The sequence below is a fragment of the Ptychodera flava genome, chromosome 7, assembly GCF_041260155.1.
Source record: "Ptychodera flava strain L36383 chromosome 7, AS_Pfla_20210202, whole genome shotgun sequence".
In the NCBI taxonomy this organism is placed as follows: Eukaryota; Metazoa; Hemichordata; class Enteropneusta; family Ptychoderidae; genus Ptychodera; species Ptychodera flava.
Window position 1 is genome coordinate 31,159,812 of NC_091934.1, and position 22,549 is coordinate 31,182,360.

The 22,549-nt window shown below is 37.2% G+C and overlaps 1 protein-coding gene across 4 annotated transcripts in view; it reads right to left on the reverse strand.

The window, feature by feature from the left end:
* Positions 1-331: 331 nt before the first annotated feature.
* Positions 332-22,549, reverse strand: part of LOC139137247 (mucin-2-like) — a 35,881-nt gene continuing 13,663 nt past the window's right edge. The window contains exons 1-6 of one of the 4 annotated variants that reach the window (XM_070705239.1): positions 12,959-13,049; positions 8,848-8,941; positions 6,897-6,924; positions 5,324-5,767; positions 3,559-3,719; positions 332-2,132 (exon numbers count right to left, since the gene is read on the reverse strand). In XM_070705239.1, the coding sequence (XP_070561340.1) occupies positions 3,598-3,719; positions 5,324-5,767; positions 6,897-6,924; positions 8,848-8,941; positions 12,959-13,041 (771 nt within the window). In that variant the 5' untranslated portion in view covers positions 13,042-13,049 and the 3' untranslated portion in view covers positions 332-2,132; positions 3,559-3,597. The other 3 variants (XM_070705241.1, XM_070705242.1, XM_070705240.1) reach the window with 3 other exon arrangements.

Here is a 22,549-nt window from a genome sequence, read left to right on the forward strand (position 1 = left end):
GAATTGAGATAAAATACAAATCATTTAGATAACAAAGTCTCCATAGGTCTTAGGAATCATTTCCTTTCTGACTGGTACTACGATGTTAACTGCTTAGAAAACTATGCTTTCAAATGTTAACTTTTGTTCCTCTTTTCTGTTGGCTTTTAAGCATGTTATTACAAATCCAGTATTCACTAGTCTACGAGCAAATAGTGACAATAAGTATTTCTTTGTCATCAGGAATGTAGGCAAGCTTCAGTAATCACTTATCAATAACAAGACATATGAAAATAAAACTTGCATGTGTGCATTTGTGTGAATTAACTAAAAATATGCAAATATTGTGATATTTAAAATTAAAGACATTATGCACTTTATTACCAAATATATATTTATTTACACGCTTTCAAGAACTCCAACAAACAAAGTTAGATGTATCAAAGAACTTTAAAGAAATTACTAGATAAACAGAAACATGACAGTTCTTATATCAAAAACCGTGTATCAATGATTTCAACATTAATTTTGGTCAAAGTTGGTACAGATCTGCTATTGCTTATTAAGGCACAATGGTAACTTAAATACTTATTATATTTACATATCAAATGACCGACAATTTGCATTTTAAATTTTAAATAACACTCAAAAAAATTCTTGTCCGGTATGGCTGCAATAAACTTGCTCTGTTTTTCGTCATGTGGATGATGATAGGACGTCGAAATGTTGTCAGAGGAAAAGAAAGTAGAATTTTACTTGAAAAACTGCGCACACAACATATACTGAAACACAGAAGCATATTCATTGAACTTCTTATTTGATAACTATTACATTGTATCAACACTGCAAGGCTCTTCATGGTAAGAATCTTGGCTTTCTATGGATACCTTTGCTGTTGAATATATACGAATGTACTCTCTTAGTTAATATTAGTTTGTACTACATCATAGCACGGGCTGATCACACTTCAGCCTTGTCTTCATGGCATCGTCAATTGCCAAGTACAGAGAACAGTAGTAAAGAACACGGTATCATAAGGAATATCTTAGACCTTTTCTAGAAACACACCTGGCCAGTATTTATATTAATTAATTCAAATGTTACAATGTAAATGCAATTTTTGAGACTTCGGTATTTTTTGTAAATTCTGAAGTAAAATTATTTCAATCAGATCTTCTCTGTATCATTTAGCTTTAGGCATGATATTTATTGCATTGGCAGATGCAGAGCTGTTTTCGCCAATATAATCTTGTCAACATGATATATCACTAAACTAAAACAATCAATGTGAATATTACGTGAAATAACTGCGTGCATGGGTTAACCAGGTGTGTTTTACAATTGTGTCGTACTTTTGTAACTTTAAAATATACAAAATTTTAAAAACGCCGTGTTAAACGGGTCAAGATATCTTATCTTATCAGACCTTGAATTTTGGAGTTGACAGTAGAGGGTGCTGATTGGAAATTACGTATGGTTTGTTTCCCACGTTGAAGTTTTTGTCACTGTACAGCTTTCGTCGCTATCAAAGAATTAAAGTAACTTGACTGTTTCATATCTCATACTATTAAACCAATTAGTGTAAATAGGTCAAAACAACAGTTTTTTCTTCCCATCAAATGTCAGAAGCACATGCACTTAAATGTAATTATAACAGGGCGATAAATATGTGAGTCCGATTACTGTTCAAATACGTAATCTGAGTAAATGATTTCACTTTTGGAGTTTATGTTCTTGGATTTGATCTGTATTTCCAAGTTCACTGGCCGTATGTTATTACTTTGCAAGCGTAGAAACGGTAGGTCACATTTAGTGCCTGCCCAGTGATGTGATGATATAGACAATTACGTTCTTGGTTTAATCGATTTAGTCATTGTTTGTTAATTTCCTCTTCGTATATTGGATTATATGTTCTGCACTCGGATATTCGCTATTGAAGTATTGCATGTCATACAGAAGTTCAGCAAAACTAAAGCAAGTGTTGAGATTAATCACATAACCTTGAAGAGAGAGACTTTTCTAAAGGATCTGGAAACATAGAATCGATGTTATCCACATGGTTTCCTGGTGTATTGTTATAAGTTTACCACTAGCCAATAACTATGTGCTGGGTTGATTTGTTGCATCTTGGCTCGATCAACTGTCACATTTCTCTGTGTTGAATAAAACAGAAAGTCTTTTGAGCAATTCTTATTATCACTTGAAGAATAACTAAAACCATTATTACATATTTATGAAGACTCCGAATACGTTTGAGTGGCATGGTGTTTCAGATCTGCTAAAGCGCCCTCGCATTTGTATCAGAAGTTGCTTATCAAGCCTAGGCACACTTGGTCCGAATATGGGCAAGTGCAGTGCAGGGCATTTGCATTCCAGACCTAGGTTTATGCTATATCTTTTGTTTTCGTGAACAAAGCCAGCACGAGATTCGAACCACCTCTTCTTGTTCTGCAGTATGGTTGCATGGGCGACATCGGTGAAGTTGGGAAAATCGGGTGATATTTCTACTGAAATCCATTGTTAACCAAGCACATAACTGATGATGTCAGCGTTTTTATTTTTGAAAGATTTGAAAGTGAACTTAATACGGGAATATGGATCTGATCGAGTGCGATCGTTCGATGCTAGATGAGCCAAGCTGTCACCCGCTACCAGCTTCAAGTACAAAATTGCGAAATCGAGAAAGCATCACAAATTTTACTAAAGGCACAATGTTTTTCAATCTAACTTTTCCTGATGATCGTATCTCGCTGCTTGTGTAATGTAATTTGCGATAATTTAAATCACGTTATTCTTCTTATTCCTTGGTTTACGCCCCACTCTTTGTCGGTAAACTAGATTTGGTTAAAGTCGGCGAATTTTTAAAAAAGTAAAATCATTTGTAATAGTTTTTCCTGTATCTCTCCTATTTCATACGAATCTATTTGGAATTTGGAAGCCCAGGCCGGGATTTCCTGGCGATCGAAAGCGTTACCTCCGAGTTTGCGCAGTAGTGAGTCAGAAACTCGCCAGTACAGCGTTCATCCCACACAGGCGTTTCACAAGAAAAACAGAAAACAAATCATCGCGTCCACCCCACTGAAACATTCACAGACCACAGACTTGAACCAAGTGTAGTGGTAAACGAACGTTGCTTTGAAAGTTTAGACGTTAGAAAATGACGTCATTATTTAATCAAGGTAGTCAAGGGCCGGCAGGCGATATCTAGAATGAACGTACCTAATGGCGAGCCACGGGGTCCCTTACGGTGCATCTCTGCCAAACTAAAGATTTGAGACGTCACGAGAGCAATTGTTAATGCAGTCTGTGAGCGGTTGAGTTATTCAGAAAAGGCATAGATCTGAATCGAGTTGATTTCGGCCGAAAGAAGCTGGAAAATTAGTTTTCGTGCACGGTCAAAATCTGGACCGCATAATGCCGGTTCTGTCTACGGCAGTAAGCAGGGCTGTGGTGGAAGACGGTGTAACGCCTGGAACACACTACGCGGGGCGAGGATGAGAACAATGATTCGTGATGATTCATGCAGCGAAGAGCGGCAAACACTCATGTTGAGTAAGACTTCGTCACATTTACACTCACCCTGTTGTCGATGGGACTTGTTCATTCTCTGTTGTTCTCCTATTTCACGGCCACTTTACTACCCTTTTTGACGTACACGACGATTAGCGTCCCTATAATCACTACCATCACTACAACCCCGGCGATTGTCGCAGAAACAATGGTGACGATTTTTGAAGTATCTAGAAACAACAACAACAACAACATATATGCATTTATGTAGTCCCTCCAGGCCAAAATCGACGAAAGGAAACTTGCATAAAATAATTTATGATGCAAAGCCGAGTACATTATAGAATGTAAAGTTTACTTTGGAGCGTCCATGTGCCGGGATTGGGTACATTATTGTTAATATTTATAGTTTTGGCAATGCCATTATTTGGGGCCATAGTACTGGAAAATTGGTTACATTATCAGTAATAATCTTGGGATAGAGTAACAAAATCCACATGTATCGGCAAAGATGTAATATAATCCTCATTACTATTATTATTATTATTATTATTATATTATTATTATTATTATTAAAAGTTTAGGGCTATAAGTATTATATAGAAATCTGAAAACAGTTCATTGAAGCAGTGGGACTTCTGAAAAAAAGTGTTGTTACTCCTGAATGGTTGCCATGGAAACATCTCACATTAAAATGAGTGTGATTTTTTTCTCGTGCTAACCAGGAAACCCCTTATTATAAATTTTTACATCAATTAATAGTTCTTTAATACGAATTAGGGAAAAAGTAACATTTTCAATTCCAAAATAGTTACTATGGCAACTCGAAACATTAAAATAAGTCTGGCATTTGTGTTCTCTGACCCGAACTTCCCCACTAGATAATTTTCATTTCAATCAAATTAACTTTTCATGGGATATTAGAAAAACAGAAATTTTCACCACCTAAAATGGTTACCATGGAAACATGGGGCAGTGAAATCGATATCATATTTGGTCTTTTCGACTCAAAATACCCTTATGGTGAAATTTTCACGTGTTATTATTTCTATATAATACTTTTTTAATAATTATTATTATTATTATTATTATTATTATTATTATTATTTTTATTATTATTATTAATCTATCACAATTTAGGGGCAAACACTATCATATGGTGATCTAACAACGCTATCGAGGGTGATTGAGTCATATAATTAGTTTATAATCAGCTCTTATGAGATTTTCACGACAGTGCAAAATTCAACTTTCAACGGAATGTTTTGAGTCCATTAAACTTGTAAAATTGATGGTCAAATCATGCGCAATAAGTTTTGCATTTTCTTTGGTAGGTCGAGAGATTGAGATTGATACGTGAACGGAGCGTTAATAGGTACGCCATCATTTTTCCGCGCTTTTATCATTTTCTGATACGTTATTACGCGTTCTCTCCTCGTTACAAATTGGCAGTCATTTTCTTCGTGAAACGGTCACTTTTTCAAAAGCGACTTTTACGCTCGCTTCAACTTAATGTTCAATACCGACAATCTTTCATTCTCTACTGTTGCTATTGTTTTATCGATAGCCGCCTTATTTTCAGATATTTAAGGTAACAAAAATGACAAACAATGCCAAAGTACCCCCCCCCCCCCAATATTGGATCACAGACGATGGTAGACGTATCTGCGTTGCACTATCAACATTGACTAAGCATGGTAATTCTTTTCCTAAGCGAAATGTTGTTGTTATAAGGACGTCGGCAATGGAAATTTGTGCTGCCGATTTATGAATGTTTGTAGCTATTTAAGACTTAAGGAGGCGATATCAACGAGCAATGACATCATTGCCTTACCTGAGCTAGGGACAATCGTTGAGTTTGGCGTTATTAGTGATGGGCACGGTACCGGACACAGTACACGAATTGCATAGTTGAAACAATCACCGCTTTGTTCGCTGTGAAAACACAGAAATCCTTGCTCCAAGTCACATGTCAGACCAACTTGTCCAGTTTCGTTGTACGGAATACTGGTGTTATCGGCCAAAGCACATTCAATACCAATTGTCTCATTACAGAATCCATAGGGACCTCTCAAGTCGTTTATTCGTTCAAACTCTCCGATGGAAGAGGGGTCCAGCGTTGTGCCATTCTCGCCATCCATCCATTCTGTCCACTCAAAACACTCAACTGTTACATTTGTCAATGATTCGGTAACCGCATCGGTACCAGAACTAGCAGAAATACTTGCAGAAAGCTGCATGGACGTTAAGTACAATAGTGTCATGACATGGCCTGGCGCTGTTAGAGAAGAAAACACTGTCAGATAGAGCCAATTCCTGGCAGCATAGGTTTACGTCTTTTAAAAATACATTGTTCGTTGATAAAGATAAGACTTTTTATAATATTTTTACGAGTTTTAGAGGGTAGACTTTAATTGAATCAAGTGACTGATGAAGAGACCACATAATCAGGGTCTCGAAAGGCTCATCAGATGGATCGTAAAACACCATATATTTACATCACAGGCCCAAGGATTGTCCACAGTATACCCCATACCAAGAATAAAAGTCTCAATATAAAGTTAATGCTCCACACGAGAATCCTCACCAATATAAAATATTTTCAATGTGTGGAGATGCTACCTTCTTTACATACAATCATTGACAAAAGCTCAATAAATTATATGAAAAGTCCAAATTCCAATATGAGTTCTCTCCACACACAATATTGTACCTTGACCTTATTAAAGATTTATACAAAAGAGCCAATATTCGCGTCAGTTATTTTTGCGATTACATTTACAATGCAAACACTTTGTTGTCATATATTTCACGTCTGTCACTGTAACATAGTGTACATGTAGTTCAATTGAATTTGTCAGAACGGGCGCAAAAAAAATCACAAGGATACTATATTCTTGTCGTTTTGTTTTGCGATAATGTAGTCAGCAGATACGTCTCGAGAAGATTTAATATTAATAACTAAACCAATGTTTTGGCAGCAATGTGGTACGTGCTGAGTTGTCTAAACTTCCTGTAGGGCAACTTTAGACGATTTACTTTCGGAATAAAGAACAGAGTCACCGTGCGTAATGTGATATTAGATACAGATTACTGAATATTTACCTAAACTTCAACTTCACACAACCAACATCCCTGTATGAACTCTCGGGGAAATGTTGATACTTCGATCTTCACAAAAATGGGACTAAGGGATTGAAAACTTTACTTACTTCGAGAGCTTCAAAATAAGATCCCCTCCAAAAAAGAGGTATATCAGAAAAGCGTTGAGAAAATGTGCGATTATTGCTCTCTATGATTACACATAAAGACTCATTGGCTATCAAAACTGACCAATAATACATTTCAATGTCTTTAAAGGTGTGGCGACTATTTAGCCAAATCAATGCGTTGCTACTAAAACTTACTTGCACTTGTAAGGTCAGCAGCTCCGGTCTGTTGAGAGAATATAAGGTCATTATTTTCAACACATTGCTTGACGAACAAGTTATTATTATTATTGTGCCACAGGTAATCCAATGAATAACAACAACTACACACTCTCACTACACACTGTCGCTTTCATCTGAAAAAGGAATTATTTTCAAAACTGAAGCATTGGTGTTTTTGACTTAACATAAAATCAGCCAGACGTAAAACTCATTTCGAAGATATAAGTCACTTAAATAAAAAAACATGATGTTAACCCAGCACACGTATCCGTTGAAGTTAGTACAGTAATCAATCATGCTGAACCCGCCACTTTTCTGGTTTAATTGTATGATGAAAAATGCTAATAACCCAACGTGCGCGTGACACGTATGAACATGGTTGTTATTATATTAAATTTGAGAGAAATAATGTATTGATATTAACAACTGGCAGCTTAGTGTGTGCCAATATTACACTAAACAGCAAGTAGTATGAGGTATCAAGTAGTATTAATCACTACTCTTTGCGATATTTGCCTCCGCCCTGTTAAGAAAAAATATAATGTGAATCACGCTGACGTTTTGTAATGGAATGTGGCCGTAGATAATATCCAACACGTAGTATTTGCTACTGATGAAGGAAACCAAGACAGAGTTTTGTTGTGTTGTCTTTCTATTCATATTATTATATTATATTATATTATGCATCGATTTTATGATTTCGTCGTTGATATTTGCAAAGTACCATTTACTAATGTTAAACCCTTAATTACTGAAATCCTCTTTGTGATAAAGTGACGATTGTTGTTCACAATATATTAAACAGAAATATTTGACGTCTCCGATATCTGAAAACGTAGTCATAGCCATTTATCCATATTTAAATCCTCAAACATAAACAACAGCGGGTAGAAGAAAAACAGAATGGATGAATTAAAAGCCACAAGATAATAGTCTAAAAACGACGAAAATTGTCATATATGGCGTGAGCCCTATAGAATATTACTCATTAGAGTAAATCGGTCGCTCATAAAAGTGTAAATTAATAAATAAATAAATAAATAAATAAATAAATAAATAAATAAATAAATAAATCACTTTACTTCACACGAAGAAGTATGTTGGACGTACTATAGAAAAGATTTTGCACATCTTGATCCCTGTGTGGCGCCAACTGGCTATGAATTTGTGTGTTGTAATAGAGGGTCACATTTAAAGACACATCATTTATTCTAATCAAACTGCCCCTTTCTTCAATCTCTGTCTTACCAATGATCAGTACTGGCACACTATCAGAAATATTAACACGATTTGAACTAAATTGGGAGAATAGGATTTTTAACACTTTTGTCAAAACGGTAAACAAATCTATTATCGTGCACTGTTTTTGGATGCAGAATTAGATAAATCACCAATTTTAACCAATTTAATCCTAAACAGAATTTCGTAAGTCTATTTCAATATCTCTACAGCAACGTTGTCATTATAGAAAATTCAGGTGTCATTCAAGAGCAATTTGTCACTTGTTGTTTCCATTTATTTCAATTACAGTTCTCTTGATTACACTTTTACAAGTACAATTACAGCTTGATCACATGATTCTTTATAAAACTTGGCTATATTATTTGTTTCTTCACATATTTTGAGATGGACGCAGGAGATATATTTTTATGAAATGTCTTCGTAAATGGCGCAAAGGTTTAGCTCAAATGAATGATGGTAACAGTGTTTAAATGATTGGCCGTTATAGAGAGCACTTGTAATGGAAAAGCACAAATGTTACACTCATCATCATCAAGAATGTAAGAGACTCGAGACAGAATACGCGAACGCGATAACATATAGACGAAGGTCTTTTCTAAAGATAAACTAAATGATACCTAGTCATTGTTCAAACGGTGTCTCCTATCCATCAATTTAACATGTGTCCGTATACTAATCAACTTACGTGTACATGTAGCAGTGTTGTATACATCAAAACCATTAAGATTACGGCGGATACTTTCGAGGATTTATCAGCCGGTAGCCAAGCCATCTTTACACTGAAACGATAAATGTTAATTAACGGTTGAAAAGGTTAGGGAAAATTTCGACAGGTCATCGTGTAAAACAATTCAACAGCTTTATTATGCTTGTATCCAGTGTTGAACCCATATATTAAAGGGAGAAAATTAAAGTAAGCTGAAAAGTTCTTATTTCATTTGAACGAAAAAAAGAACAAATCAACATTTTATGACATAATAATTTAATATTTGCAGGGAAATTTACATGAATGGAAAGGGAAGTACCGTGGGTGCAAACCATTTACGTTGATGTGAATCCGCAATTTATTTCAGTAAGAGTTAAAGTTGAAAATTTAAAATTAAAAAACGAAAAGCCACGCCATTTTTACTTATTTTTTATTTGTTGAAAATGTTCGAGAGACAACTGACTTCAATTTCTTTATTCTACGAGGCTATATTGCGTTCAGTGGGCACAAGAGATACTAGGCTCTCACATCCTCACAGGCCTAGGTATGTCCTCTCTGCTGAGCGCCAGAGTCAACGAGCTGGCCAACATGGCTATACAATATATTGTACGTAGCGAGTCTGGGCTCGAAGAGGGTTATTGTTAAAGTAATTTCGTTTCCATTCATTTATGTTCTCCTGCAGATATTACATGCTAATTAGATCCCAAATCTTATTTAATCTCTAAAACATTGTTCACTATCGGAAGAATACTACTGAAGGTTGTTTGAAATTATAGAATTTTAGTTAATCGTGCTAAATGTTGTAATACTGTCGCCCGAAGCAGTAAGACTTGTGACTGTCGGTCCAGGGGGAGGCTGGGGCACAGGACATGAGCGTGTTGAGAAAGCAGTTGGAACACAGTTCCAGTAGGATCAAGCCTGCAGAGTTAGGCTTGTATCTTTTCCGCATCGGTACACTACAATGATCCAACCTCTGCATACAAGTTAGACACGGTTTTGACTACGCAAATAAACAAATAGTCCACTAAATAAGGCACCCATATAATGATCACGAAAATACAAAGATGTAAGCTGATATTTATCATATAACCGTTATCATGATACTTAAAACGGCAAAATATTCATGTTTGTGTAACTTATGCGTTTGATGACAAGGGAGATTTACACAGATAACATTACCGTTATGTATTCCAAAACTAATTTAACGCAAATATTTTATGAATAGATATAAAACTAAAGCTGCAAGCAACATTGGCGGTGTCAAACCAATCTAAGTGTGACAAAGACGGCAAAGGTCATCCTTGTCAAGTGATATTTTGACAGAAAACTTTTCAGCCATAATTATCCCTGCCACCTTAAATCAGACCGGCTAGACAAGAATTAGATATGTGCATATATTGAATAAGGTACAGGGTGTGACGCCATTTCATGCTTCATCCACCAAATATGAAGGGTGCAGTCTTGTAGTTACCGACTTATAGGTACATTTTTTAATCGAGATTGAAGGTCATTGTAGTCACGTGATATTTTGGCTAAAAGCTCGCTCCCTTGTTATCCCTGCTCACCAAAAATCATACCTCTAAATCTAATGGCTAGCCTAAAAATAGATATGTGCACAGTTAATGAAGCAGAGGATGTGGCGCTATTAGATGCCTCATCCTGCCAAATACCAACCGGAATAGCACCAGTTGTTGCTGCTTTGTAGCCATATTTGGTTTATAGATTCAAAAGTCACCCTGGAAACATTACCGTTTAGCATACTGACTGGCCCAGAATGGTGCGTTGGTGTTAGAGAAGAGAGATTCTTTATATAATTCCCCAATGATCATAGGTTTTTGAAAAAAATCCAACATCGCTGCCGAACCATGTGAATGACCTAAAGGACCAAACTCAAATGTCCAGATACTAATAATGATATGAATAAAATTTGAGTTCAAATGGTCATTGATTACGGAGAAGTATTTTGAGTTCACGTTATTTCATCGTTATCAAAGGTTGTTGGTAAATGGTAATATGGCCGCAAAACCATGTAACCGATTCTTGTACGTTTCACCAACTCGAAAGTACTAGGCTAGCACGAATGATGATGTGAGTAAAATTCGAGTTCAAATGGCACATTGGTATTCGGGAAGCTGATTTTTTAACAGTGTTCTCTGGTAATATCGCCGCCAAACCATGTGACCGATCCAAATGCCGTTCGCAAACTTAATACACCAATAATGATATCCTATCACGGTAAACTTCAGTTGAAACGGTCTTTCGGTTGAGGAGAAGATTTCTATAGATTAAATTGACATTTCCGAAAGTCAAATGCGGTGGCCAATATCACACATGACCGTTCTCGATAATGTTCGCAAATTTTAAACATCCAAAAAATTTGTAATGGATTTACCAAGTAGTTTTCAGAAAAATCCAATATGGCGACTTGGTCATGTGACTAATTTTGAAGGGTCAGGTGCATCAGTACTCACACCTCTCCTTAAGATCTGCAGGGCTGAAAAGTTCACGTTTACTGGGGGTTCTAGGTCGAAAAAAGTTACGGAAGAGGAGAAGAAGATGAAAGAAAAACTCGGATAATAATTTTGTTGTGAATCAAGAAATGAGTCAGCTGAGCTGAATGTTTTGAATTATGTACAGCAAGGACGTGCATCCACTTATAAAACAAGCTATGGCTTAAGAGGGTTGATTCCGGAAAAACCGGATAGTAACGCGCCTATACTTTGAACAAAATCAACAAATTCCTTTATCTACTAAACAAGAGAACGTTCAATGGTTGGTGATTATGTGTGAAATTACTTTGCCACTCACTAATATTGTACTTGGTCCTTCACTTTCACGGTATGCCTTCTTGTATTCAAATATTTTGCTGACTTGTTACCTACTTGTCGGGGAAACGTCTTGGGCCAGGCGTCTGTTGCAATCAGTCCAACGAAGTTGTGCCCAGAGAAAAAAAAACTTCTGTTCGGCGTACAAATGAATTTGTGCGTGTTGCTTTTCTACAAATACACGGAGTGAGTCATAAAACTCGAGTTGTTTGAATAACAAAAATAATTACCATTGAAGGTCATAGCGAGGTCAGTCAACCGCGAACTGTCACACAGTAAAGGTATATCGTTTTATACCTCTTTCGTAAGTTTGACCATAATTATCAAAATGGGGGAATGTGTCTTTCACAAGGCTTAAACATCAAAGTCTGTCAAATGTAATTTCGTAAATACGCGTGCTACGAGCACTCGCGAGAACATAGAAGAAAACTGAACAAGTTACCGCTCACTCGAGTAGCGTAACTTTGCCGTGAGAAACAAGTATGTTTTCAATATGCGTAGCAACGAAATCGTTTTAACACTAACCTACGAAACAGTTGCAAACCCATGTCGGAGAGTATACGGCAAAGACTTACATGTTTGTTTCCTGTTGCTATGTGACGAGGGGCTGACGTCATTACCCAAACGTGTTGAGTCATGATGACGTCGCCGCCCAAGCGCAGTCAATAGTATTATCAAAAACTTCGCCATCGCTATTTTAGTAGACAATCAATCAAGGCCTGTTCATTTTGTTCTGCTTTGTATCAGTTTGTATGTTCATCTGAGGGCCCTGGGGAAGATAAGCATCTTTACTGAAACTTACCAGGCTACCCTCGTTAAACAAGGTTTAATAAAAAATAAACATGCACAAACATTTGCATTATTTTGTTTTGTCAGTCAGACATTTTCTGTTCCTTGATTATAACATTTTCATATGTAAATTAAGTTTACAAATAGTCATGCACAGAACGAAATTTCAACCCTGACAGCGCAGTACGTGGTAGAAATTGTCGCTACAATTTACAGGTTTTTATTGGTATAATATAATAATTGCTATATCGTGCCCTATGCCTGAATATTAACAAATTACACACACACACACACACACACACACACACACACACACACACACACACCACATATATATATATATATATATATATATATATATATAATATATATATATATATATATATATATATATATCAGCTCAATATGGAAAGCAGAGCCTTCTAAATAATAACACAAATTACTTCAAGTACAAAGTAATGATATCTGCTACTTACATTTCATGCATCCTGCTATCTTCAGACAGAAGTGAAAGAATTCTTAGCTCTACACTCTCATTTATATGTTTAGGACGTACCATTCTATTCGTAGGTGGTGTTAAAGTTTGTTAACTAATATTTGTTCTGGTGGCGACATTTTGAACCCAAATTACAGCGTTTTTTAGTAACAGCGTAAATATGTCAGCATTGATAATGTGTAGCTTTCTGATATATAAAGATTACATCTCTTGCTTATCATTCAGAAAATCGATGCTTTGTCAATGATTGACCACGAATGAGATGTCAGAGACTTTGTTCTTGTCAAGAGACCTATGCAGGTTACTGATATCCTTACGGCACTGAATGTAAATTCCTTGGTTGTGAAGTTGAAAACTGTGCTAAAGGAAAATTAAGTCACTGTTGATCATGACACGGTACAGAAATTATAGCAGTTTACTTTTCAAACGGGTTGGAAATTCAAATCTGTATGGAATTGTTGAAAGTTTACTTGAAATTTAAACTATTCTAACAATGTTAGAAGGGCGAAGACAAGTTGCCGCTATAAACACACGCTTAACAGCACGGCTCAGTAGACGAGCCATCTTGATTTATAAGCCACAATTTGTACTTGATCTATGGGTGTGAGTAGTCTCTTGCAAGCACTGTATGCTTAAAAGAAATGAGTTAGATTATTTTGCAGCAAATCTCGGACAAGCTGGAAGTCATACATTATTGTTGGGTTTCATTGAAAATTTCAGCCATTAAAATAAACTTTGAAATGCCCAGCCTTGTGGAGTGTAGGTTCTACAAACAAATCATATGGCGTGAAATAGAGGGCGTTATTCAAACTAATTCGCAACTACAAGCAATACATTTTAGTGGATCTAGTAATGTCGAAATGTTGATCGCAGAAAAAAATAGGTGGCCGTTATTAGAAAAAAAAAAGATTATGTAAATTATGGTGTTAAGCATTGACAGGCACCGTGGAGGCACCGTGGCCCGTGGTTAGGGTAACGGATTCACTGTCAGAGGGTGGTGAGTTCGAGACCCGGTTCAAGACCCGGTAGGTCCAGAGTAACGGACTCACTGTCGGAGGATGGTGAGTTCGAGACTCCAGCACGGTGTTGTGCCCTTGAGCAAGGCACTTTACTCCTCATTGCTCCATTGGGGGAGTTAGTGGGTTATTTACCTCATCCTGTAATTGGGCTAACGCCTGTTGGATGATGGACTGAATAAAAAAAAGACACTTTCTTTATCACAATCGTGCAGCGAGAGCAACGTTAGGTCTCATGATCGACGAGAAAGTGGCACTATCTCATCAGGGTATCATACTTTTCCAACAGTGTCCGCGAAATCTGATGCAGCTTGGAATATTTGACATTATCTGTACAATGCAACAAAGGTCAAAGTCAATGCCCATCTGTATTATTCGTACAAATGATAGGTCGAAGCTCATCGTCTACTTTGTTGTAATTCGTAAATAAATCTACGATTGAGTAATGCCATGCAGTGGGAATAACACGATCTATGTATGTGATACAGCGCTTGTCGTTTGAGTTTGGAGTTTCATTGTTTGGTACATACGTATTTCTTGACTGTAAGGTACAAGTTGTTTTACTTTTACACACAACATCAAAGCATGAGAAGATTGCCCTACGTTCTCTTATCGTACCGAATGTTTCAAAATAAAACTCTGCAGCTGAGCCTTAACCTTCACCAGGACACCTTCCGAAACATACGTTGTAGCACACCTGGGGTCCATGCGGACCCCAAGGAGATTCCTTGCTTATTACACCAAAAATATTGTAACAGACATCTTTTTAACACACCATACCGTTTCATGTTCCTAATTGCCACATCATCCTCTTTTAACAAATATGAATTTGCAAAAAAACCACATATTTATTGATAATAACAACAGTAAACATAACGATTTATTCATAATAACAACAATAAACATAACGATTTACTTGGCTGATAGGTGAGAAAAGTACAGTTTGGTTATTTTCTGTCCAAATCCATGTTCTGAATACTTAACAAAAGTTTTTTTTACCTCTGAACAGACCATGAGTATCATATTTAACATACAGAGAGGCAATTTTGAGAAGAAAATCAATAAAACGTCACAAATAATGTCTTGGGTCTGACCAGACCCCGACTTGATGCCTTTGCCCGCTGTGTAATGTGCTTGGAAACGTGCCATATCTAATCAATCACGTGCTATACAACCTAAAAAAGTATGAAAAGGTAGTGTAACAGATGCATAATATGTCACATACCTCTTAGTGTATTGAAAGTGGGTTAGAATAGTTCTTTTTTTCTGAAGGGACATAATAGAGATACCGAATCAACAGCGTATTTCGATAGGATTGTCCGGGGTCCGCATGGACCCCAACTGAATTTTTTTTCTAAAACACCCAATAGCAAAATAAATTCACAGCATTGTTGCCAAATGGTTACCTGACAAATACATAAAAGGATAAAAGTTTACATGCATTTAGAGAAACAATATTAGAAAAAATATTCCATTGGGGTCCAGGCGGACCCCAGGTGTGCTGATTAGGGTTAACTCTTGTAAAATTGACAATTACTGTATTTTTTCCGATTCAGGCGTTTGATTGGCTCAAAACTTTGCAGCCCTGTCAATCCATGGAGGAAGCTCAGAGAGCGTACTACCTCAAAATGGTCATCGCGCCGCAAGGTTCGACCATTATGATTTTGCATCGAAAGACATGACAATATACTCACATTAATTCAGTTAAGTATGCGCCTCGAAAGTGAAAGACTTAAACTTTTACGAAAACTTTCCTCGAGCAATATATCAACCATTCTCTTTCGAAATCAAGAATAAAATCGGGTAACCATGAAAATTTTGGTTCTAGGGATGCAAATTACCCAGGATTTACTGATAGTCGCAGTTCAAAATGGCCACCATCCCTTTGTAAACTCTATGGAGAAAAATAAAATTTTCGATTTTCTAATAACTAAGACAGTGAAAAGTTTTCTTACACCGAGAGCTTTAAAACGAGGCCCCACAAGTGGTAGATCAGGAAAGATTTGTAAAAGTTTGAGAGCTCGAATATGTGTCCCTTAGGTGCGTTCTGCCTTAAGGGAAAGTTCGGTTAATAAAGCCTACACAATGGTTAACGCTTAGAGTGTAGAGTGATCTTTGGGAACATACATTCCCGTATACACCATAATAAAGTACACCAGAACATAAAAGTGGGCTCTGTGCTTGACTAATTTTTGTCACAAGAATCAATTTGGATAGCGATTTATGAGTATTCTATACTTGTTTCAGATATTAATTAAACATTAATTGTTGCTTACCTTGTGTTACGGCGATGAAAATAAATCCTTAAAACCGCAAATATACTGCTAGCGTTGCTACGTGGAAATGTTTGCTCGCATGATAGTTTATAATGACATCAGGTCAATTTTCCGTTTGTTTGTTTGTTGGCTGTCGCATACCATTAATCATAGTTACAGTGACTGTCATTTGTACAAGGTCTAGTATGATAACCATGTTGTGCACTCCAGTCGCTGTTTATCTTTTAACAACGCAAAGGACATAATATACTAACAGTTATTTAATATTTGCTTTGGAAAAGGCATGAATTTCCCTGTAAGCTAGTACGTATAGAAGTGTCTTCAACGTACCTGCAACCTATGAATATAGTTAATCGAGGTCGGGTCAGTATGTCCCTTCTCAAGTTGAACGTACTCTGAGTTAAGTGGACTTAAACCCCGAGGGACATTGTAAACTGTTCAGACTAGTTTGAATACCTGTATAGTAAAATGTTTTATAGTATTGTGGTGTTTTCGGTTTTCTTTTCTTTTGAAAACTCGAATATTTAATTTCCTATAGAGTCAAGCGAGACAATGATGGATTTTTCGAGTTAACTATCGGCAGTTTCAATGTGCTTTGCATTATCGAGTTTACTAGAGTAATTCATAGTTCAGATTTGCAACATATCGCGGCTTTAAACTTTCTCAGGTGACAAGGAGGTGAGCATGACGTTAACGCCGCGTAAGTAAGTGGTCAGTGACGGCAATATTACGGTAGAAACGTAAGGCGTAGTGCGTTGGCAGTATTTATTCAAACTTTTGTCTTTGTTCAGATTTTGCTTGCAACAACATCCCAGCTGTCGGTCCTTAACAAATCTCACGAATAGACGGTGGTCTCGAGTATTCTTAATGTCTTTAGCTCCCCAATGCTGGCTTTATGCATTAAGCCACGGCGACACATTTGAAAGGTGAAATCTCGGTCAGGTACCTACCTCAAGCGTCACGAAATCCCCTGTATCAATAAGTTTGTACGCGTTTGTTATCCGTCCGGATCGAAATAGCTTCCTTCTGTGACAAACACATCAATGCTTTTATGTTACTTTCGGTAATTACGTTTAACGATTACGTTCCCTATTTCATAATATTTGATGCACCAAGTAATTGACAACCGAGAAACAAAATGCCGACGAAAGATACAGACACACACAACAAGATTTTAGTTATTATATTAAAAGTAAGTGCTCTATTGACGCTCGTTTTGAAATGTAAAAATGAAATGTTACTCTGTTGGTATACTCAAAATGGTACCGCAGTTATTATCTACGATAAACGATAACAATGGACATTTTATTGGCTGATTTGATGGATATATAGCATCTTGCTTACAGCCATATTAAGTACCTACTAAAGCATTTAATATTACTGGCGCTAATCGAGTCGATTTTTGTTTACTGTTTGTTCTGTTAACCAAACTACAATTACACAAGTGTTGATTGCATGTAGCAATCGAAGTTTGAAGTGATTTTGCAATGTTTCGATCGTATTGGCGTCACAGTGTTTAGCTTAATAAATGCGGATGCGTTGCTCGCCGCTGCGCTGATTCCCAACTATACCATATCATACATGTACTGAGTGAGCAGTGACATGGGTGTGAGATTATAGATACTTAAAAACTGGCCATTCCCACTCTCCTTAGAGCGATTGGAACTTGAAAGAAAAGTTGTGCAGTAAATAACACAAAGTTGAAAAGCAGTGTTAAAACTCTCCTGTATCTCTAATGCAATGTCTTTATTGCATAGCCGTTATTAAGGGGTTGTGGGTGTTTTAGCTGGTTAAGTTCTTCTTTTCGAATCATCAAACGAGTGAAAGACCATGTAAGGGGTAAGGTACTCAGCTTATACTTCCACAATGAAGCAGTTAGAAGTGAAATGCCTTGATCAAGGATCCAACAACATGTATATGCTCCAATTTCGAGAACACTGTCTTTAAATTGAGAGGTCGATACTTTAGCCATGCTTGGTCTCGAACTAACGATATTTATGATGTCACTGTAAACGGTCATAGCACAAAAGTCTGGACCATAAAAACAAGTAAAAAGGTCAGAGTTAGAACAATTTATTGCAACAAAGATTTATTTTAATCGATTAAATACTAGTTTTGTCAAGTGTGGGGATATTAAATTGTCAAAGCTAGTATCGACTAAGTCAGAAATAAACACAAAGGTACAATATCAATTATGGCCGATAACATTGTGTGTACTTGTCATTTTCACCTTAGAGATTGTTTAGCCGCTGTTTCCATGGCGAAAACAGTCGTTAAGGTTTTCAAATTACATTCGGTGAGACAGCCTAAGAATTTTGTTCTTAGGGCGAAACCAAGAGGTCTCACCCTATTTCCTACAAGGAAGGGCTTACGAGTGCACTTGGCTTGGGTAACATCACAAAAATAGACACCTTACGGTGTGCGAAGAAACCGGAAGAGTTACGAATATACAGTGTTAGGCTTATCAGAGTCAGTCCGCGTATTTTCATTATGTTCCTAAAGGAATATCATCAGGGCCAAGGAGGGGCGCGGTTCATATAGTCGACCTAATGACATTTCATATTTATATATGTCAACTGCTCCCCAAATCATGTTGAAATACACAGTAGTCAGCTTGTCAGTACACCTTGTGTACCTGTAAATTGCATTGTAATTATTAATTTGTGTCTTATCTCGGCCTAGAATTCACTCCTCGACAACTTAACGCCAATGAAGTATATACCTTGTCTAAGCCAAGTTAACAAGCTAAACACTTGTGTCTCAATACGCTTTTGGGGTAGCGCAAACAACGGTGGTCGACATTCAAACTCACGTTGTGAAAGCTTATCAAACGTTACAGCTGCTGTGCCTACAACCTTTGCTCTTACCATGGCTGCTATTAGACTTGGTTCAAGCCTGTGACTTGTTAACGTTTGAGTGGGGTGGACACAATGATTTGTGTGCGTGGGGTGACCGCGATGAACGGAGTGACCACAATAAAGGGGAGTTTCAACGATGAATCCGGTAGAAACAAACTCACCGTGACTGCTGCGCAACGCGTCTTATAGCTAGGAAAACCTGACCAGGGCTGCCAAATTTCATTTAGGTTAGTATGAAATAGAAGAGACCCAAGAGGGGCTTTTTTACATGATTTTGTTGTTTTTTTTAATTCGCCGACTTGAACCAAGACTGAGTCTAGGCAGCTATCAAAGAGGTGGCATTGTTCGGTGTCTTGTCAAATAAGATCATAAATTTGTACGCTTATTTTTTGCCTTCTGTCGCCTTGTGAGTTTTTGACAGCAATTGCTCAGCTCAGGCGTGAGCTAATGGCACCAAAGTGAAACACCTGCATTGCAAATTAGACCGTTCAAATCACCTCCACTCTTTCGTGAACTTTTCGTGCAATATCGATCAAGCATTGAGGTGCTCCATTAAAACAGTGTTTGAAAATTATGTTTGTCACTGAATTCGAGACAACATGACATCTCAGGGGAGTTTTAACCACCGCTAACTTTTAACAAACTGACCATTCACGCATTACATCTGCGTTGAATGATGCGGGTAGTGTAAACAATGTTCAGGTTTCCAGGTCGTTAGCGTGATTCACCGTTTAGTGATTGAGAACTCTAAAATTCAACGCTCATTTCTGAGAAGAAAACCGATGTTAAACCGGCTCGCTGTTGTCATTTGTTGGAATATTACTTATGGCTGTCTTCTAAATGATGACATTTTGGCTCGATTCACAAAAATGGTTTCGGGTTAGTGTTATCTTATATTCATGAATGTAAATTCCTCGATTACAAAGATTAAAAACTTTGCCAAAGTGTTAGCCTTGAAAAATCTGACACATTGGCTTTTCTTCAAGCTAAAAATGAAATCGACGTTTCCATTCTTGAAATTGCTGGAACATTCTCAATTAGAGACTGGACAGATATTACAGGTTGAAGGACGGTGTGTTTTAGGGATCGATCGGATTTTTTCGTGCAAGCATTTTTGAAGGGTCATGAAATTTCGCACATGCGTTTGGAGGAGGGTCACAATTTTTTTCAAAATTATTGCAATCAAGGATATGGCCGACATAGCGCTTTGTCCCTTGTGTATACGTGTTATTTCCGCTTCTTGGTCTTTTGGCCAGAGGTCCATATATCTTTCTTTCATGAATTTGACTTTGTTTGTGTACCGTCTATTTACTGTCTGTTCTGTGCTGTATTGTGTCAATGTTTACAACTATTGTCTTACTAATTCTGACCTAGCGTTATTGGATTATGGATTGGTATGATTGCAATTATTGTTTAGCCGCTGTTTCCATGGCGATAACAGTCGTTGAGGTTTTCAAATTACAGTCGGCGAGGCAACCTGGAGGTTCTCCCTATTTCCTATAAGGAAAGGCATTTTACAAACACCCCTCAGGAAGGTAACTTTAATCGACAAAATTATGAATGGGTAACATAACAAAAAATAGACACCATACGGTGTACGACGAAACCGGAAGAGTTACGAATGTACAGTGTTAGGCTGATCAGAGTCAGTCCGTGTATTTTCATCATATACCTCAGGCTGGAATATCATCAGAACCAATGAATGCGTACGGTTCAGATGTCCAGGGAGGGCCTCGGTTCATATAGTCGATCAAAAGATATTTTCACCATTTCAATATGTCAATACTCCCCAGACCATGTTGAAATACACAGTTGTCGGCTTGTCAACACACCTTGTATACCTGTAAATTGCATTATAATTATTTAATGATTATAGTAGCTCGGACTTACCACATTGTCTAAGCTGAGTTGACAAGCTAAACACTTATGTCTCAATTTGCGTTCGGGGTAGCACAAGCAACCTTGGTCGCCATTCAAACGAACGATGTGAAAAATTTTCAAACGATAGCAAGGAAACCAGACCTAGGCCAGACCAAAGAGAAGCTTTTGTAAACGATTTTGTTGGTTTTTTTTTTATTCACCGACTTGAACCAAGGCTGAATCTAGGCAGTTATCAAGGATTGACATTGTTCGGTGTCTTGTCAAACAAGATAACAAATTTGCGCGCTTATTTTTGTGCCTTCTGTCGCCTTGAGAGTTTTTACCCGCAACTGCTCAGCTCAGGCTTGAGCTAATGGCACCAACGTAAAATCCGCTCGTCACCACCCAACCGAGATACCTTTGTCAATATCAACCGATAGTCGGTATCATAAAACTGCCCCTACTGTTATAAAATGCTGTCAATGAACTAGAACATGTCCACGGACATAATACTAACGTTATAGCACCTGCATTACCTCGGATATCATTAATGTGACTCTTCAAACATTATACTGAGCTGACCAAGGCAGCAGTCTATTTAGCTTGTGTACGCTATCATCCGGGACCAGTCAATTCAAGGCAACAGACTGGTCTCGTTTGTCTCCGTTTTAAGCTTTGTGCAAATTAGACCGTGGAAATCAACTGCGTTGTTTCGTGAACTTTTCGTGCAATATCGATCAAGCATTGAGGTGCTCAATTAAAACAGAGTTTGAAAATTATGTTCGTCACTGAAATCGAGACTACATGACATCTCAGGGGAGTTTTAACCACAGCTAACTTTTAACAAGCTGACCATTCACGCATTACGTCTGCGTTGCATGATGCGGGTAGTGTAAACAATGTTCAGGTCTCCAGGTCGTTAGCGTGATCTACCGCTCAGTGATTGAGAACTCTAAAATTCAAAGCTCATTTCTCAGGAGAAATCGATATGCTCAGTGTTAAACCGGTTCGCTGTTGTCAATTGTTGGAATAATACTTATGGCTGTCTTGTACATTTTCGACCGGATGACATTTTGGCTTGATTCACAAAAATGGTTTCGGGTTAGTGTTATCTTATATTCATGAATGTAAATTCCTCGGTTACAAAGATTAAAAACTTTACCAAAGTGTTAGCCTTGAAAACGTGTTCATAATTTGACATATTGGCATTTCTTCCAATTGAAAAATGAAATCGACGTTTTTTTTTTTGTTTTTTTTTTTTTTAACGTTTTTATTGGAGTTATCAAAAATTTTCAAATACATGTCTCATTAAATCTGAGAAAAAAAGACATTACAGAAATCAATAAAGTAGTGATCATACATCATTATTGTGTATGTCTAATCGACGTTTCCACTCTTGAATCTTGAACATTCTCAATTAGGGACTGGACAGATATTACAGGTGGAAGGACGGTGTGTTTTAGGGATCAATCGGATTTTTTCGTGCAAGCGTTTTTGAAGGGTCATGAAATTTCGCATATGCCTTTGGAGGAGGGTCACCATTTTTTCAAAATTATTACAA